This window comes from Lepidochelys kempii, chromosome 7, assembly GCF_965140265.1.
Source record: "Lepidochelys kempii isolate rLepKem1 chromosome 7, rLepKem1.hap2, whole genome shotgun sequence".
NCBI classification, from domain to species: Eukaryota; Metazoa; Chordata; order Testudines; family Cheloniidae; genus Lepidochelys; species Lepidochelys kempii.
In genome coordinates, this window is record NC_133262.1 from 114,076,945 (window position 1) to 114,091,267 (window position 14,323).

General features: G+C 46.8%; 1 protein-coding gene across 4 annotated transcripts in view; it reads right to left on the bottom strand.

Annotated features, from left to right (window-relative positions):
* The window catches only part of VWA2 (von Willebrand factor A domain containing 2), an 80,594-nt gene that overhangs the window by 24,663 nt on the left and 41,608 nt on the right, over positions 1 to 14,323 (bottom strand). For 3 of the 4 annotated variants that reach the window (XM_073354299.1, XM_073354300.1, XM_073354302.1), the window contains 6 exons: positions 10,124 to 10,318; positions 9,439 to 9,572; positions 8,356 to 8,488; positions 5,837 to 5,892; positions 4,110 to 4,217; positions 1,344 to 1,925 (listed from right to left, as the gene is read on the bottom strand). In XM_073354299.1, coding sequence (XP_073210400.1) covers positions 1,344 to 1,925; positions 4,110 to 4,217; positions 5,837 to 5,892; positions 8,356 to 8,488; positions 9,439 to 9,572; positions 10,124 to 10,318 — 1,208 coding nt within the window. The remainder of the gene's footprint in view (positions 1 to 1,343; positions 1,926 to 4,109; positions 4,218 to 5,836; positions 5,893 to 8,355; positions 8,489 to 9,438; positions 9,573 to 10,123; positions 10,319 to 14,323) is intronic. The other variant, XM_073354301.1, reaches the window with a different exon arrangement.

The window sequence follows — 14,323 nt, forward strand, 5'->3', positions numbered from 1 at the left end:
ATATTACCTCATGCACCTTCTGTCTCTCTGTACCAAGGGTATTCCTTTTTCAGTCAGAGGCTTGGCCCTGTGGTCTGAGCCCATAATTGGAGGAGCAAGGACACTCGGGTTTGATCTAGGCTCGGACAATGACTCCCTGGGAAGCTTTGGGCAAGATACGTACCTTCTCTGTGCCTCAGTTACCCCATCCATAAAACAGAGATCATAATTCTGACTACCCTCACTCTGAGGGGCATTAGAAGGATTAATTACTTATGGCTAGACTGTGCCGTTGAGGCCCTGTCACAGAGTGGCCAGCACTTTAAGAGCCTCACCTGTGTCTGATGAGCTGCCCCCCAGCTAAAGCAGTGAAGCCAGGAATCAGGTGATAGCTTGGAGATCACCTTGTCCTCATAACAGGCAGCAAATAGCTCATTTGAGCTAGAGAACTGCAGGGAACAGGGAAGGCTCCTACAGGCGTCTCTGAAGCAGTGGAAATATCCCAGGTTATATGTGGCTCCCAGGCAGGCAGCCTGTGGAGCGTAATCCTGTAGGGAGCCGTCTAGGAAGAACGAGGGAGCAGAGAGGCTTGCCTTGATGCCCAGGTAGATGTACGGAGTAAACAAACTCCTGCAGAAGGGTCTGGATCAGAGGGGAAGTTCACGGTTGAGATGTCGAACTTGTGTTAAACAGTTTTATTTTGAAGAAATAACACTGAGTCCCTGAAGAAAAGGGAGTGAAATCCTGTGACTGGAGAGCGTTCTTTGGTGCACCGACCAGTGAAATAGTTCACCAGCTTCCAGGCCCACAAGGCGGGGGCAGACTAGAGCCGCAGCGCCCCAGACGAAGCTTGGATGGTGCCCTAGGGGCTTCATTTCCTCCCCCTAATCCCCATCGCAGATAGAGAGTGCACATGTTGCAGTTTACCCCTTTCAGCGGCACATAATACTTGATCCATATGAGCCCCCCCTCCCCATACCACTAGCCCGCTGGCTAGCCAGCTCTCTGGGCTGATACAGGAGTTGGGAGTGGACCACAACCCGTCCTTACCGTTTTTTGATTGATTCGTGCCTATGGGTGCCCGAGGAAGCAGCAGTCTTAGACACAGCCACCCTTGCAGCTGGGGAATATAGGTCTTTGCATGGGAGGGGTTCAGTGCTTTCAGCCTCTCTAGTCCCTGACACAAGCTAGCTCTCAAGGTCCAGGGAGTGCTCTGCCGATTATGGATCAGTATCACTGGATTCCTGACCATTGTTGTGTGGGGGAACCGAAGTTCATTCTTTTAACCATCCTACTCCTTAAATCTTGAACTCCCCTGAGCAGTTATTCTGTCACTGCACTACAATCTATAGCCACGGCCTTACCTGGATGACTGTCTACACTGCAGATTTTTTTCTGCAGCTCAGGGATCTTGTTGAACAGATCCGAGGGGTTGGAATAGACAACCGTCCGCTTTGGATTCCCAGTCACGTCATCCAGCTCTGCTCTTAAGAAGTCGCTGCCCACGCCAATTAGGAAGAGTCCTCTGCCCCTGGTATATTTAGCTGCTTCTACCACAGGATCCTGGGACTCCGAATCCGTGAGCAAGACAACCACACGCGGGAGATCGTCGTGAACATCCGCGAAGGCCGGAGCACTCTTAAAGCCATGCTGCGTGACATACCGAAGGGCTTTGCCGGTGAAGGTTCCCCCTCCGCTGAAATGCATGGTGTCAACGCTCTTCATGAGACCGAGCACATCCTTGTACTTGCCCACTTTGATCGGGATCTGGACATCACTGCTGTACTGGGCCACTCCAACGTTTGCTGGGGAGTCTTTGCTCAACACTGCCCGAATGAACCTTTTCAGGAAGGCCTTGTAGCGCAGGAATCCCTCCAAGGTGGTACCAGATGAGCTGTCCACCAGGAAAAGAAGATCCACGCTGCACTCCAGACTCAACTTCGGTGCTGAAAGCAAAGGAAGTGAGTAACTGCATGTAATGCAAAAAATAAGCAAGCACATCATGTGGGTCTCCTGCAATCCCAATGATCTGAAGGAGAGAGAGAATGCACTCCAGAGCCTCTCTGTCAAGAAAACAAAACAATGTGTTGGGCAACATGTTTTGTACAGTAGGAAAATCATGCCTCAGGACACCATTCGCTTTGGAGGATGCCACAAAAACCTCAAGGGGCTGATGAATACGTTGCAGGAAGTCATCCAGTAATTAGGGCATCTTTTGATACAACTAGAGAAACCTTAAAGGAGTCTGATCTCAGAAAATGTGGAGCACCCACCCCTTTAAGGTTTCTCAAGTTGTATCAAAAGATGCCCTAACCACTGGATGACTTCCTGCAACGTATTTCTCAGCCCCTTGAGGTTTCTGTGGCATCCTACCAAAGCGAATGGCATCCTGAGGCATGATTCTCCTCTTGTACAAAACATTCTTGGGCACCCAGAATCATTAATCCCTTCTGAAATTCCCAGCCCATATGTGCAGGTAAGTTCTTCAGGGATCTGAGGGAGGAGAGGCGAGGGATGCGGAGCCAAGGCACAGGTATTTCAGCTGTCCCTCTCCTTCAGCAGGATCCACTTCTCATGCCCTGCTTCCAGATTTCCCCGCATACTGAGATGGAAGGAGCCCCAATGAGGCTGTAGATGAGGGGTGGGCAAACCTTTTGGCCCGAGGGCCACATCTGGGTATGGAAATTGTATGGTGGGCCATGAATGCTCATGAAATTGGGGGTTGGGGTGTGTGAGGGCGTGAGGGCTCTGGCTGGGGGTGCGAGCTCTGGGGTGGGGCTGGGGATGAGGGGTGGGTGCAGTAGGTTGCTCCGGGCTGGGACCGAGGGGTTTGGAGGGAGGGAGGGGGATCAGGGCTGGGGAAGGGGGTTGGGACGTGGGAGGGGGTTGGGATGCAGGCTCTGGGCAGTGCCTACCTTAAGCAGCTCCAAGAAGCAGCGGCATGTCCCTGCTCTGGCTCCTATGCGTAGGTGAGGCCAGGCAGCTCTGCGTGCTGCCCCATCTGCAGCTGCCGCCCCCGCAGCTCCCATTTACGCGATTCCTGGCCAATGGTAGCTGCAGGGGGCAGTGCTTGGGGTGGGGACAGCATGTGGAGCCCCCTGGCTGCCCCTACGTGTAGGGACCAGAGGGGGGACATGCCACTGTTTCCAGGAGCTGTGCGGAGTGAGGCAAGCACCGGAATGGGGCAAGCCCTGGACCCCGCTTCCCAGTGGTAGCTTGAGGGCCAGATTAAAATGTTTGGAGGTCGGGAGTTTGCCCACCCCTGCGGTTGACCAAGTTCACAGGGGCTTCTGAATATAGTGGGACTCAATGACAGCTACTGGTGGGGAATGGAAAATGCCCCCCCCCCCCCGATTTTTGCACTTGATCAAAGTTGCACAGGCAAAGTTCAGGGGACACGGGGTACGCAGCATGGCTAGCATGCAATGGTCCCGTACTAACCCAGCCCAGCTGCTGCTGGAGCACACCATTCAGGCTGTGTGGTCGCAGTGCCAATGAAATTTGACCCAGCTGCCCCTCCTGACAGATGGGGAGGCAGCCTGGCCAAATGGAGTTGTGACCTAGCACACGGGGAGTCTGTGCCTGTAGGGCAGAGTGCAGGGGAGTCCGCCGAGAACCGACTCCTGGTGACAGGCTCATGCACGGTGTGGGTAACAGGGGACACTCCCTAGCAGAGGGAGACTCAGGGACCCTGCTGGGGAGAGGGGGAGGAAGAGGCAAGCAGGGACCAGAACAGGGTTCTTAAGAGGGGTAGGGAGAAGGACCGGAATTTGCCACCTCCTGGAAACATCTAAATTGGCACCACTGGTGAGACTCATTTCTTGGTGCCTTCTGCAGCCACAGTGGCTCTGAGGAGAGAGCAGGAAGGATCATCCCCTGGAAATTGTAGCACTAGGCAGCAAGTCCCAGTCACTGACAGCCCTACAGCCCTGTATCAAGCGGTAGGAAAACAAACTCAGCCCTCTGAGCAGGGTTTAAAAGGCAGTGGTTAGCCTCAACCCCATCCAGCAAACTGCATTATAATTCTATACCAGGGCTGTTACAGGAAGGCAGGCTGCAGAGGGATGGTCCCAATCAACAGATTCAAGAGCTAACACCGCACCAGTGGACCAGGTTTAGGCCCCACATACCGCAGCTGGCATCTCCTCCAAATCCAACAGGACACACACAGTGGTACCTTTCTAATCCCTCTGGAACGCATGTGCCTCCATTGTGACAAGGCTGGGAATCGCAGGGATCTGCAAAGGCACCCGAGAAGGAGAAGGAGAGAGTCTGGGTTGGGCCCAGAGAGAAAACACAGCAGTCATGCTACACAGTGGATTAGCTATAAGTGTTTTGAGAGTATGCAGAGTCAGATGGGCTCTAGGGCATTTGGAAGGTAATTGTCCTTCGCTTTGCAGAAAGGTCTCTTTCTCTACTCAAATAAAGCATAGTTAAGTAAGGCTGGGATGTCTGTGTAGCTTTGCTTGAGTATTAATAATGTACAAAGATAAGCCCCATTAGCAGAACTCAGTAATTTCTTAAATTTAACTTATTTACACTTGAATGAATATATTCTTTAAAGGGCAGCTCCAACCATTTAAAAAAGCCCGCTCTCTTTAAGCACGGTTTTGTAAGACCACATTACAATTCAGTGTCAGCTCTATAAAGCTGTCCATTCCTACGTGTGTTTGCCACCTTGCACTTGAATTGCTGTGGAGTTAAATCACTTACATCAGGGAAATGCTGGAGTAACTCCACTGGAGTTACACTGGTGTAAATCTGAAGTAACTATTGAAATCAGTGCGGTTCCTTCAGATTCACACCAGCAGAGAAGAGATTAGAACCTGGTCCATTCTGTTCAGATACCTTTTGGTGCATATTCAGCACGGATGGTTCTGGGGTGTGGCTTACAACACTTTTTGCTCAAAAGCTACCATGAAAAATAGTGAATGCAAGCAGTCCAAAACACTCTACCACTGAACATTTCATCTGCTGGGCTGTATTTATGGCGTGTCCCCGTAGCACGGTATGGTGACACCATACATTGACGGTATCAGAACAAGTTTGGCAGCTATCCATTTCATTTTCAAATCCTACCCTTTCCTCCAGAATTTACTGCATTGCTTGTGTAGCACATACAAATTTTGCTAGATCGAGGAATCTCCATTTCCCTTCCGAATCAGGGGGCTTAAATGATGAGGATGTATTTTCAAAGGGCATTCAAGGAAAATAAAGCAATCAGGTCACTCCATGATTTGAACCACTGAATGGTCTATCATACTGGTAAATCAACCAGAGGAGCTATTCCCACACAACCACAAAACCAAGTTACACAACTACTAAGTGTCAGGTTCCCTCTTAAATGAATGATACTGATGGTTCCAAATTACATGGCTGAAGGCATCTCACTCAACTACAACTTGAGCAGAAACGTTCCACGTTGGTAGCAATGCAGTCCCCAAACTAATGCAATACTTGGACACTATTTCTTGCTGGCTTATGCAGATGATGACAATAGTAATTTGGGAACGGTGTGATTCTATCAACAAACAAGAACGTGAAGAATTTCAGACTAATAAAGGTGAACCAGCTCCTCCAGGAGTGAAGGGAGAGACTGAAGGTAACTGTTTTAAGCCAGCAGAATGATTTCATGGTCAAGAACATGAGTGAAACAAGAAATCTCACTCTTTTCTTTAGTGGTTAATGAAAGACTGGTAAAGGGTCTATTCCTCACGAACATCCATTAAGAATTATGATCCCTGCTTTTCTGATCCTTGCTGAGGAACTGAATGTGATTTTAAAATAATCACCTGAGTTTAGTTCACTTTTTTTTTCTTAGACTGTAATGAGATTTTTCAGAAAGGTCATGTCCTACCTGGGCATGTAGTTCGGTAGCATCTGGCCGGATGTTTGATCAAGACTCTTTTCCAACTAAGATAGAAAGATTGATACAAAATATGAAATTGGACTGACCAAGTATTTAAAAGATTAAGAAGGCATTTGCAAGGCTGACCATTTAAACAAAGTTCTTGACAAATGAGTTTTCCCTCAAAAAATGCAGTTTCATCAAAATTGAAATATTTCGTGGGAACAGACTGATTTTTGACAGAATTAAAATTTGAGGTGAAAAAGTTGCAACAAATCATTTTGACTATCAATTTGCTTCACTTTGTTTAGACTACTAACTATTTCATATGCTGAATTAAAATATTTGATATTATAATATTTTTACAATACCAGATATTTCAATAGTTCTGAATTGTCATTTTTTGGACTTTTCATTCTGTGGGAAATATCAATCTTTTGTTCTGAATCTGAATAAAAACAAATTTTGAAATGTTGCAACTTCCCATGAAACGGAAACTCTGATCTCCAACCAGCTCTAACTTTTCCAGTTAATAAGAGAGCAAGGGCTGCACTAGAAAGCAACTCTTGATTCCCAAGAATCCCTCCATATGAGATCAATGAGTGAATGCTCATTGATCATGTTTTTGAAACCATTCATCTCATCTTAAAGCTGACCTGGATGGGAAAAATAAATGATGTGTGTCCCCCTTTTTTGCTTGTTTATAACTAAGGCTGCGTGTCGGTCACGGAAGTCACAGATTTTTTTGCAGGGGCCAGTGTGGTTTGCTCAGGGGCTGCCCGAACAGCAGCAGCAGTTTAGGAGTGGGAGGGGGATCAGGGCTGGGTCAGGGAGTTGGGTTCCAGGGCAGCGCTTAACTCAGGGGGTAGGGGAGCTCCCCCAGAAGCGGCTGGCATATCTCTGCAGCTCCTAGGCAGAGGGGCCACGGGACTCTGCGCGCTGCCCGTGATTGCAGGCACACTCCCGCAGCTCCCGTTGGCTGCGGTTCCCCTCCAGCCTGCCATCCCCTCCAACCCCACTCCAACCCCAGCGGGGGTCCCGGGCCACGCACCGATGCCCACCCCCCCCGAAGCATTCCCCCTGGAGCATCCCTGGCCCAAGTTTTAGTTAGGGGTATATAGTACAAGTCATGGACAGGTCACGGGTCATGAATTTTTGTTTACTGCTCGTGACTTGTCCATGACTTTTATTAAAAATATCTGTGACTAAAACGTAGCCTTATTTATAACATGCCGGGGGTAGGAGAGTTTTGTTTTAAAAGGTGGATGGATTCCCGATTTTTTTAAAACTTTAGAAAGATCAGCCTTGTCAAGTCTAATCTTCCCTAGTTTTGCTGGAGGACTCATTGGGGCTTAGAGGAGTGTAGTGTGGCATTTCTCAGCCCTTCATTGAAGAGGAAAGGATGCTCACTCTTTAACAGATCTGTCCTTCCAGGGGTTTGTTAGACATTTGGAGTTTTAAAAAAAAAGATCTGAGATTCTGGACAGCCTGAATAAAAATAGATTCCCAGCTCAATGAGTCAAGTTTCACTTCCTTTGTATTTGATGTCATAACCTTACTAGTCTGGAAAACAAGACCTGAATTTCTAGTATAAAAAACAAGCAAGAGAAAAAACACCAACAATTCCTCCCCTTCTGCCTCCCTCCCCTTCAGGCTCTCTTTATATATCAGACAAACAAAAAAAGAGCACAAACCTACATTTTTCTTTGCAGGTCACTTTAAAATTCTTTCATTAATTGTACAAATTGCAGTAATGAAGCTTTTAGAAGGCATTCGATTTCTTTAAGGATCTGATAAGTTTCACAATCTTTCAAATACATCCTCACCTCACCGCGAGAGGAATCTCCTTGTGCAACTTGCTGCCACTGACCTGACAATATACTTCTCTGTTTTGCAACCTATCTGCTTAATATTTTCTTCGGTATGAGTGGGAGCTGTTTCCAGACAGCTATTGAAGCCTCTCCATAGCCCAGCATCTCCCAGTTCCATTAAGTAAGGATAAAAGGACTTCCCTGAAAATAAAAGCTTGCCTGGCTAATATCACAACTAGCTGGATTTGGTTCAGGGTCAACAGAGTATCTGGGATTTATCCACTCTCTTTATTGCATAGAATATAAGCAAGTGTTGCACAAATAGGAATTGTGTGAAGTACATAAATGAGGCTATTTACATAACAGGCAGGATGGTCCAGTGACAAGGAAACCTGCCTGGGAATCTGGGTTCTAACCCTGGCTCTGCCACTGACCTACTGGGTGATCTTGGGCAAGTCACTTTGCCTCTCCATGCCTCCGTTTCCCCTCTCACCCTTTGCTTAGATTGCACCTTCTTCAGGGCACAGACTTTCTCTATGTATATGTACAGAGCCTGTCCCAACCTCAGCTGGGGCCACTAGGTGCTGTTGTAATATAAATATTAATATAAAGTTACAGTAAATCATAAACCCAAGTCATCGTACCTAACAATGGAGGTGTGTGCGCTCTCACTCTGTGTGCACTACTAACTTCAAGAGAGAAGGCTCGCTGACTTACCTGTAGAATGGACAGAGAGATGTATGCACCGCATTTGGTCTCTTTGACCCTTTCCAACACATATAGTTCCCAGCCAGCTCTTTCACGGTCTCCAGTGTCTTGCGTTCGCAAGGGTGAGATTCAATCTTGCAACCTGGCACAAAGAGTGCACACAAAATAGCTGGTGCATTTGTTTGCAAGTGAAGTTGTCTGGGAGTGGGAGCTGACACAGCTGGGATATTGCTCAAGCCACAGCAATGCCAGCTTGTCTCATTGTCCAGCAAAGAGAGTTCATTGCAGCTTTTCGACAAGTCCCTCGGTGATGCCCCAAAACAAGTAAACCTGTTGCTGGTGGGCAGGTCAGCCCTTTACTGGATTCCTGGGGACAGCTTCTGTAGTCTGCATTGTTCTGGCACAATACCTGCACCCATGTCCACCAAGTCCACCCCTGCTCTTCTGTTCTACAGAGCTTCCTATACCACCATCATCACTGTACTAGCTAAGCACCTTCCAGTAGTGGGTTCAGCAATTTGACTTACATGATCACTTGTAGTTCTTAGGGGATTTTCACCTCTCATCTATCTTAAGTATTTATATGACCCCCACTACTGTATATCTGAGTGGCTCACTGTCTTTAATGTATTTATCCTCAACGCCCGTTTGAGGTAGGAATTATCCCCACTTTAAATGGGGGGACTGAGGTACAGAGAGACTAAGTGACTTGACCAAGGTCCCACAGTAAGACTGTGGCAGAGCAAGGACTCAAAACCCAGGTCTCCTAAGACCTAGGAGAGTTTGCTGATCATTGGACCATCCTCCCTCTCACACAGAGTCCCTGGGGTTGGAGCAGCGCACACAGGGGTGTGGCTGTGCCCCGAAGTCATCTTTTGATTGATGGTAACCTCTCAACAGCCTCCATTTCTCTCCTCTAGACAGAGGAGAAGACCTCTCCCAAAGGGGTAGACTGTGCCACCCTGTGAGCTGTGTTAGAGGCGCCAGCTTTAGAGAGACGCTCTGGAAGTGAAAGGCCAAGCTGACAATCCCCATACAGAAGTGAAAGGCAGGACAGTCATTAGTAAACGTGCACCAGGGTGGCATAATTACCTGGAGAGACAGCACTGCAGACAGTAGAACTGGTGAGGGTGCTATATAGGCCATTGGCAGCATCGTCCACGTGTTCAGCAAACAGCACATGCTGCTCAGCTGGTTCACTGGCCAGCGTGTGCAGCTCCTCCCACCTGCACAGGTGACAGGACATGTTAATACAATCTCCTGGCATTAAAGAACAGGCCCAGGCCCTTTGCAGTCACAGCTGGTTTCCGGGATGGGCCTTAAAAAGAACAAACACTCAGAACTACTAGTGATGCAGCTTTACGTCCACACAGGGCCCCAGTGTCTCTTCTCTGAAAAATCCACTGACATTTCTAAAGACACATGCTCATAACAGGGCACTTCTCCCTCCAAGCGCCCTTCTTTCTTGCTCACCCCGTTCACAAAATGACCTCCTACTCCACATTCATATCCCACCGGGGGGCTGGAACAATTTGTACAGTGGGGGGTGCTGAGAGCCATTGAACTAAACTGTAAACCCTGGATATGATGGAAACCGCTTCAAGCCAGGGAGTGCTCCCGCACTCCCAGCACCCATGTGTCCCTCCCCAAATTGCTCCTCCGACTCTGTGATTGCCCCTCGCCCACTTGGTCTTGCTCAGGGGACTTAGATGCTGAAGGCAATGGCTAGTCTGTTAGCAGTGCACCACTCCCTGCCCCCCAAGAGACAATTTTCTACCTTGGAAACTTGACTCCCACAGCAAATACTGTGGTACCCCTGTCCTTCAGCTGCTTAGCGGGTGTTGCTACATTGCCTTGTGATTTCCCGTCCGAGAGGATGATCAGGATTTCAGGGACAGAGGAATTTCTGCCACCAGGGAAACCTTTCTGGAGAACGTATTTCAGCGCAAGCCCCGTTTCTGTGCTCCCGCCTCTGAAACAAGCAAGAGAAAATTGAAAGAAGAGGTTTTGGGCTAAGTGTCCGACTCCCTTTTGCTTTCTTCCCACTCCCCGCTGCCTGCTCTCTGGTAGCACCAAGTCTAGGGAACTTCTGCACTTAGACCCATTGCACAGCCATACTGATGAGTCTAATTCTGTAATTTTCACCGCCTTCCTGCTATTAGTTGGCAGCTCCCCTTCCTTTGACTCTTCCTTCCCCACCCCACAGGTGCAGACATGCCTTGAGAAAAAAATCCACAGATGCAATAATGGGATGGCTGCTTTCAATGAAAAACTCCTGGTAATTCATGTATTTAAGAAAAGGCTAAACCATACCAATCAGCATGGTCCAGCAGAGAGAGCACTGGGTTAGGACCCAGGAGATTTGGCTTCAATTCCCCCCTCTGTGACCTTAGGCAAGCTACTTCAATAGTGCATACCTCAGTTTCCCCATCTGTAAAATGAGGATAATGAGGCTAACCTTTCTTTACAAAGCGCTTTGAGAACTACACTGCCCCTGTATGGAAGAGCTGATTAACAATGAAATCTTCCATTTACCAGCCCCACGTACAGTGTTTGTGAAAATACGAACACTTCAACCATCTTGCTTTCCAATAGGTATACATTTTATACTGCAGGTACAAGCCCCTTACAGAGAGCAAAACCATAGTGAAATTTCTTTAGAATAGAACTATAGCTAGATGCCTAGGGAGCAATTGCTAAAAGAGGGCAATTGCATGGCAACTCACTGTTTGCTTTGGAGAATGTTTCTTAATTAAGTGTTGGCAATTCAGCTGAGCCCAGAGGCACAGTCCCTTCTCTCGCTCGTTAACCTTTGATTAATTTGATTTTCCACAGAATGCCATTTGTTCATCAGTAATAAACCCCCCAAAAATGCAAATCCCAAAGGACTTCTGCGTGTATCCCTGGAAACTGATGAAGGGAGAATACAAGGCACTCTTTATTCAGCCTTCCTAGAGAAACTTTTCCATTAATGACGAACAAAGAGCGAGGCACAGAGAGCAGTTCACCTGGATTTCACAATAAATTAAACCAGTGAGGTCAGGAAGGTAAAGGTGGGGGAAAGCCACCCATGATTCCTGCTAGCGGAGCACAGCTGTGTAGATACAGCTCCAAGCTGGAAAAGCATTCTGGGTATTAATATGCAAATAAGCAGTCCCAAGTATCCCAGTCTGCTTTAGAATTCAATTATCTGGCCACTGCCACAGGCACCTTCCTGACTGGAGAAGGGGTCAAGCCTGCAACCATTTTAAATGGGCACAAATGATCAACTTCACCTTGTTTTTGTCTCTGACACCGACATACTCTAATCATGGGACACCATTTCATCACATTATTATTATTTGTCTGACAATAGCATCTAGAGGCCATGGTGGAGATTGGGATCCCATTGTGCTAGGTGCTGTACAAACATATAGTTAGAGAGTCTCTCCCTGAAGAGCTTATAGTCAAAATGGACAAGGCAAAGGGTGGGAGAAGGGAAGTACTATTATCCCCATTTTACAGATGGGGAACCAAGGCAGAGAGATTCAAGGTCAGATTTTCAAAGGAGCTCCAAGGGGTGAAGATCTCAACTGGGTTTTTTCAAAAATCTGGCCATAAGCACTTCATAGAGCCAGGCCCTTATTTGGTATCTATAGAAATGATGAGTTCTTATGAAAATCTGGCCCTAATTTTGGGTGCTGAGCATTTGAAAGTCTGACCCTGAGCTCTCCTGAAAACTGGGCAGGTCATGTGAGGGCAAAGGTCACACAAGCCCATCTGGGAACTTAACCCATGTTGTGTGACTCCTAGTGAAATGCCCGAAGCACAAAGCCCTGCTCCCTCTGTGTTCTTCTTTCCTCCATGTCTAATTCAGAGAATGATCCATAAATACAGCTCTTGGAGATGCACATGCAACGAAGAGTCAAGTAACGGAATATTTTGGCAGTCATGCTGTTCTGAGGCTGGAGTGGGAATGCCTATTGGCCATGCTAATACGATAGAAAGCGATTATTTTAACACTGACTATCATTTATCCAGTACCCAACTAAATATGTACCCTCACAAGTGCCAGTGGGTTGTACATTCCACTAGTGATATAAATTACTTTATAAACCAGGACAGTTGTTAAGTACTAGGGAACGACAGAGCCTATGAGCCTTTCAGCTGCTCTACAACTGCTAACAATAAAAGTCTACAATGTCGGTGTTGTAAACTGCTGCTTGCTATTTAAATACAGAATAAGAATCCATCTTCCCCATCTCCTTCCCCAGTATCAGGCGGTGTGCACGGTTAGCTGTAAGACTATTACAGTTCTACAATTCTAACTGTAATTATAAGACTTATTTCCTTACTGGGTATTAAACAATGCACTTTTACCAGATAGCTCTCTAGTCTAATTTACACCGCATCACAGGCAGCTTGAGGGACACAGAAAATGAATAAAATACTATGTAAAATTTTAGGAAAAACACAAATTTACAATTCTATACAGCACAGCTCTGGAGAAGGAAGGAAGGCCCTGTAGTTGTTTCCTTGGGCTCTCCCACCTCTATCCACATGTTGTCTCTTGTCTTAGTTTGTAAGCTCTTTGGGGGCAGGGGCCATCTTTTTGTTTGCATGTACACACAGCCTAGCACAATGTTTAGTCTAGAGAAGAGAAAACTGAGAGGGGACATGATAACAGTTTTCAAATACATAAAAGATTGTTACAAGGAGGAGGGAGGAAAGTTGTTCTCGTTAACCTCTGAGGATAGGACAAGAAGCAAAGGGCTTAAATTGCAGCAAGGGCAGTTTAGGTTGGACATTAGAAAAAACTTCCTCTCGGAATACTTAAGCACTGGAATAAATTGCCTAGGGAGGTTGTTGAATCTCTATTACTGGAGGTTTTTAAGAGCAGATTAGACAACCCCCTATCAGGGTTGGTTAGATAATACTTAGTCCTGCCTTGAGTGCAGGGGAGTGGACTAGATGACCTATCGAGGTCCTTTCCAGTTCTACACTTCTAGGATTCTATGAATGGGGTCTGGTCCAGGACTGTGGCTCTGAGACACTTCCACAGTACAAAGACAAATACTAAAAGCTGTTAAGGCACAGCTATGCCAGGCTTCTATTTCTGGCCTGGCCACAGCCTTCCTGCGTGAAGAGGACTGTATATTCCAAAGGGATCCATAATTCTGGGTGCCTCAGCTTCAGCTGCCCAACTTGAGCTATAGAGGAGCTGTTTAATGTGAAGGGATTTGGACACGTAATTCCCATTAGGTGGCCTTGAAAAATCTTAGCCTTCTATTAGAGTAGCCTTGAGAGAACCTCCAGTCAGCACTGGGTTCCTTGCGTGGGCACTGACAGGCAGAAGGTGACATTGTCCTTTTCCAGAGGAGTTTACAAGTGAGGGCCTCAGTCCTACATATTACTCTGAGTGAGAACTACCCAATTAGATGAGTGTAAAAACTAGGGCAGTTGATGTATTGACACCAACACTTTATTTTAACCCTGGCCCCTTTAACATTTACCCTTATTTTTTTTTTACGGTTTAACAATTGTCATGTGTTACTTCCAACAACTATATCCAGATAAGCCACAAATTTCCTGCCCCCACCCTCCTGCGGACTATATAAGCCAAGAGTTCTGTAACCTGCCATCCTTGATTCAACATTTGATATCAGAGTAAGCCCAGACCACCTTGAGCCCTTTGGCTAATTAAGCCTCTCTATCCGAAGAGACATTTCCATCTGTTTTCTAATCCTGGCTGAGGAGTTTCAACATAAACCATTTCCTGTTATTGCCTTTTAGTATTGCTTTTACTTCAATCCAAAGCAATTACAGGTAGCCAGACTGCAAATGTCAATTCTTTCTTTGAGGCATGATGATGTTCTTCATATATATTGTCACACACACACGGTCTCTCTCTCTCTCACACACACACATCCACCTCTGTACTTCCAAATCACGTTTAATTTGTTTGAATGATTCTCTATTTTAATAATGACTGAATTTC